Here is a 5,355-nt window from a genome sequence, read left to right as displayed (position 1 = left end):
TCCTTCAATTCATCCATCCTCCATTCGTCAATCCATTCATCCGACAACCCATTATCGATGGCACAACTATTTGCATCATTTATCAAGTAAAACTACAAACTTGTATATACAGCAAATGGCTTGCGCCTTTCTGAATCAGAAAGTTTGCAAAGGGTAGGTGTTGTTTACTTGCAGACCGTACACTTTTAAATCTGCACTGTCTGCTTCACTCCGATATCTAACCATTCACATCAAAACTAAAAATGCAAAGCCATTTCTAAGTTATGTACACGTTTTATTCGTTTTGTCGACATGTGATACAAACACCTTTCGCCTTCATATCTGTACAAAAATACATGTCGTCTTGTTCGTCATAAACATGCATAAATATCGATTTCTCTTGATAGAATAGATACGATAAGATTAAGTAGCTACTACACTATACATAAAAACTGATTTTTAAAATATGGTAAACTGAAACATCTTACACGCCTATATATATAATAAAGCTACGAGGATTGAAGCACGTGGAATTTATAATAAAACGACCGGATCACATAATGCACAGCATCTCCCGGTCCTGGCAAGAGAATGGAAGGAAAACGCACTAATCTTGAGGAAAAGATAAAAAGACAAATATAATGTCAACAATATAAAATACATGGAGCACACCGAGAGCTCCGGCTCCCTGAAAACAAACGGGCAAAACACTTCAATCTGCCCCGAGTCACAACAACAACAACAACAATTTCACCATCAATGCTGCAATGACTTTACAATTATAACAACTGCATGGAATGTACTTTTCTTTATGTTAACCTTCCCAGCAATCTTAAAGCCTTGGAAGTATGTTCTTTAATATATGTTATGGCTCCTTTGACAAAATTCTTCTATTGAAAGAAGAAATGGCTGACTGAAGCCGGTATGATTGATCCATGTCTCACAATATCATTTCACACAAATCTTGAAGAGGTACTGGACAAAAGGAGGAAAGAGATTAATGGTTCATGTCCCTGCATGATAATATTTAAACACTGTGGTTTCGGAGAAGTATGAAGTAGTAAGCCACATTACATAGCCCATCGGCTGAATCACTCACATTTCTCCAGTAATCTTAATATTAATCTTAATCCAGTAAAACTGGGTATTTGTGGCATGTCTTTAGAGTCCTGTTTTTAAGTTACAGTATTACTACGAGTAGTATGACGTGAGCGTGTGGCCGGGGTGTGAGGCCATGCCGTTGCCGTAGTTCTGGTAGATGTTGGCCGCTGCTGTGGAGGACCAGTAGGAAGATGGCGACGCGAACAGGTTCGCAGAGGACGACGGGATGGGCCCTCCCACGAAGTTGAGCTTGGGCGCATGTGCGTACCCGGACAGGTAGGCCAGGTCCGACTGGAACTTGTAGGGGGATGGCGCGGCACCGTTAGCCGCCTGCACGGCCTGGGCCAGTCCGTGGAAGTCAAACTTGTAGGCGTACCTCTTGCCGTGCACTTTGGTCATGATGTTCTTGTCGTAGTAGTAGCGCAGTGCGCGGCTGAGCTTGTCGTAGTTCATGTTGGGTTTGCTCTTGCGCTCCCCCCAGCGCCGCGCCACCTCGTCAGGGTCCGTCATCTTGAACTCGCCGTTGGTTCCCTCCCAGGTGATGCAGTTGGCGTTGGCGGCGTCAGACAAGAGCTCCAGGAGGAACTGCCACAGCTGGATCTGGCCTGAACCTGCAACAATACACAGAAAACACATTTGTTGTGTATGTTTCATAATTCAAGACGAACGACGAACACGGAGAAAATTTCTCTCGCACGACAACACTCCTCGTTACCTAGCAACGCGATAATCAAAGCGATCTTTCATCTTATTCGCAACAACGTCACACAAAACAAAATTTTCACTAACTTTTTTATTGAGAAAGCTTGGACAAAACGAAATCATGTGTGCAAGACCCAGTGATTTCAAGCGCTGGACTCGTTTTTGTGTTAGTTACGTCCCGATATGCTGAATTTCGCGTTATTGAAGTCCCCTTATGCTGGATTTAAGGGGTTGGATGTACGTAACCAGTCTTCATACAGGAATCCATTTCTTTTTTTTAGCTAATATGTCCATGTGTAATGACGTTTCTAGCAATTCGGCCAACTACGCTATAACAGTATAGGATCTGGACAAAGCACCCTGCCGATACTATTCCAAACAAAAAAGAAACGTCTGCACGTGGATTGAATGTCCCGGCGCCTTCCCCGGCTTCAAGCTGCGATGATAGCCTCCCTGGCTGCTGCACGGCCACCGGATGAATTATTTAATAAAATGTTCTACTCGGAACAATCAGGCGCAGTTTGGGTAATTACAGGGCGGTGATTGTTTCCTGGAGACGAGTTAGCGCGCTGCAGTGTACGCAGTCTGCAGGTGATCAGGCCCATAGCTACGGGCTGTTTGGAGGGGTTTTCAAAAACCCTTTCCAGCATTTTGTTACAACTGGAGTATATGTAATTACAATAGGCTGACCGCCAAAAGGTCTTCTACTCTGTTCCTTACCACCGGTTTTGTTCATACATATATCCGAGGCCAGGAAAAGTAACTACTGATAAATTTACAACAGCAAACACGATTTGATTTCCGTCTGCTCCGTAATTTGCCTGTACTCTTATTAGAAAGTTAAACAAGCGCCCCTAACACAGCCTCCGCTGCTCGCGGTTGCGCGCTCCTTGGCAGCGGGAGGCAGGAGATGGTGCGAATTTCCTCTCACAAGAACCGTCATTTGTTACAGTCGCCATGGCAACCTGATGGCATGGGGACAGGTCTCGTGACGTCATTATAGCCAGAGAGGGTCGAGGTTTTGGTGCTTATCTTGATGATGATTTACATTACAATTTCAACGTGTTAATTTAGTTTTAGTCAAACCCTTTTACATGTATTCTGTTATCAAAGGCACTACTATTTAAACAACATATGTATGCTTATCAATAAGAGGACAAAAATATGAACAAAACGAAGAAAAAATGAAATAAAATTCTAACGACTTAAAGTTACAATTGATATAAGTTTCTAGGTAGTAGCAAACATAATCAGTGCTGAATTCTCACCTGACTGACAGAGACGACTGCTGATTGGTCCGAACAACTGGTACGGGTCTGTAAAAGAAAGGAACAGGTTATAATTAACATAATCATAGCTACAATTTTATGTGTACGTTTGGACACATCCTGCTGTCCCTTTTTAACGAACGACATTGTGTTACGCATACGTTTTTTTAATATTACGGTAAACAAAAGTCGAGAGGTGCGAGGGAAGATTGAATTGAAACTTGAATGTTTAATAAACACGAGAGGTCATTTACCTTGCATGTTTCTCATCTGGGCATGCGCATTGGTGTCCACAGCAGGCTTGTTCATGGAGTGAAGTGAAGAACTGTTGTACCCTGGAATTATCAAACAACACGAAGAGTTAAATGACTGTCTACCAGAACTTGAACAACACGCCAGACAACGCTTGTTACTAGCGCTCAGAAGTCTCCTAGTGACGTCAGGATGTGCAGGTCTGATATATGAGAAGATAATCAAAGGTCGCAAACATGCACACGAAGCAGAACTTAACATCGTAATGAATGGCAAAAGATGGCAGTGCACAAAGAAGCACGTACGTAAGCGTTCCAGATAGGCCGTTTGATATCTAATCTCGAACGTGAATGAATAACTAACCAAGAATGTGCGATGGGAGTGAGTCATGTTGACATCTCAAACAGAATCAACTTTCAAAGATGTGAGTGAACTACACGAGATTGACGCATGTCTTTTCCATTTACAACTATAAAAACCGTAACAAGTCGGAACATCCGCCCAATAAGAAAGAGCTGAACAATAACATGTATCGAATGGTGAACTATAGCTACTTGTACAAGAGGTAAGGTTTGAAGTATGAAGACACCAAGCTTTCTTTCGTGCGATGATATGGCTAAATACACGCCATCCTTCCCTATCCTGATGGCACGTACCTCGTGAAACGCGAAACCAAAAAAATCTTTCAAGCTTGCCAAGATACAAGAGCCGTGGTGATATATTCATGTTAGTTATGTTCCTAAGCCTTAAATAGTTCCTTTATGGCTTTAGACTCCTTGATAAGAACCACTACTAAGGTTTAGGGTCGGACCGGTCTTTTTCTCGGTCTACAAGACAAACAACGCATCTTACCACGTCAAAGGCATATGCTGACGGACAAAGACCGTTACTTGGAGGGTCCCATAAGTCGTTATTAGGGATTGCTCTATTCTCCACCATTGTTCCCTTGAGTTCGGGTGATAAGAAGCACATTGAGTTGTGCGGTGCCGATCCAAAGAAAATGTTCGTGGTAAAACGAGATAAGGAAGGACGCCATCGGACTGAAATCAGTGGTGAATATTCAGTGACTAATCCAATTAAGGAAAGACAAACGTTTGGAGCTGAAGTTCGTATTGAAAGTCTGGCGAGGGAAACGGTTTGTTGTGTGAGACATGAACGCCTACAGGTGCAACTATGCCGGATAGTTTGGGCGAGACAGCTTTGGATGTGGACTCTGTAGTCTGTGGTATTCTTAACTACTAGAGCTGATGTGGAAAAGGTTTCAAATAAAAGAAAAAAGATGTACTGCGTTGTGTTCTTGGAGTTTCCTTCTAATCTTAGACGTTCAATGAGGAAATACAAGTTTTCTCATTGTACAGAAAGGGGTGTAATAGCTAACATTTTACTTAAAACGTTTATGTAAGCTAATGAAGTAGTTTTGTTAATATTCTACCGGTGCAGTGGTCTTGGCTGTACAATACACAAAATAGACTCCAGGTACCATCTTGGCGCGTTTATTCAGAGATTTTTTTGTTCTATACAATTCTAAAACCAAAGTCAGAAAGCTTTCAGCTGTGATCATATAACAAACGATGATCTCTGAGGGCTAGGTTTGTACTTTCCTAATGGGCGGATTTCCAGGATCTGATCATTACTGCACACATACGGGCGTGGCTCCGTATGTTACTTTATTTGCTGAGCTAATGAAAACATGTATCGTGGACTGGCATACAGACTAATGTGGATCTAGGATCGTTTTAAGTAGGTGACGCCATTTGTGGTTTGTATCATTCGTGTATTATGTGGTTGTTGTCGGTAGGACGGACATACTGGACGAAGTAAGACCGAACGGAGAAAAGCTAACGACGAAATGGAAAGGGCACTTTGATTTGTTTTGTTTAAAATTTTACCCACAGAAACAACATGATACCAACGACTTGGTCGGTGGTTTCCGTGCACCTGCCTGATGACCGGCACGTGCCCCGCTGGGTAACCGGTAACTAGCGGACCCTTAGGACTCCCTACGTATACACGGAGTCTTCTAACGTGTAATACTGGCACTAACACCGGGCTG

General features: G+C 42.7%; 1 protein-coding gene across 9 annotated transcripts in view; it reads right to left on the bottom strand.

The window, feature by feature from the left end:
• Window positions 1-253: 253 nt before the first annotated feature.
• The window catches only part of LOC118416188 (transcriptional regulator Erg-like), a 58,394-nt gene continuing 53,292 nt past the window's right edge, over window positions 254-5,355 (bottom strand). For 8 of the 9 annotated variants that reach the window (XM_035821302.1, XM_035821309.1, XM_035821294.1 and 5 more), the window contains 3 exons: window positions 3,305-3,385; window positions 3,051-3,098; window positions 1,155-1,691 (listed from right to left, as the gene is read on the bottom strand). In XM_035821302.1, coding sequence (XP_035677195.1) covers window positions 1,171-1,691; window positions 3,051-3,098; window positions 3,305-3,385 — 650 coding nt within the window. In that variant the 3' untranslated portion in view covers window positions 1,155-1,170. Of the gene's footprint in view, window positions 1,692-3,050; window positions 3,099-3,304; window positions 3,386-5,355 lie in introns of all 9 variants that reach the window. The other variant, XM_035821271.1, reaches the window with a different exon arrangement.

This window comes from Branchiostoma floridae, chromosome 1 (assembly GCF_000003815.2).
Source record: "Branchiostoma floridae strain S238N-H82 chromosome 1, Bfl_VNyyK, whole genome shotgun sequence".
In the NCBI taxonomy this organism is placed as follows: domain Eukaryota; kingdom Metazoa; phylum Chordata; class Leptocardii; order Amphioxiformes; family Branchiostomatidae; genus Branchiostoma; species Branchiostoma floridae.
The sequence above is the reverse complement of the archived record's forward strand: the minus strand, read 5'-3'. Positions and strand labels throughout refer to the sequence as shown.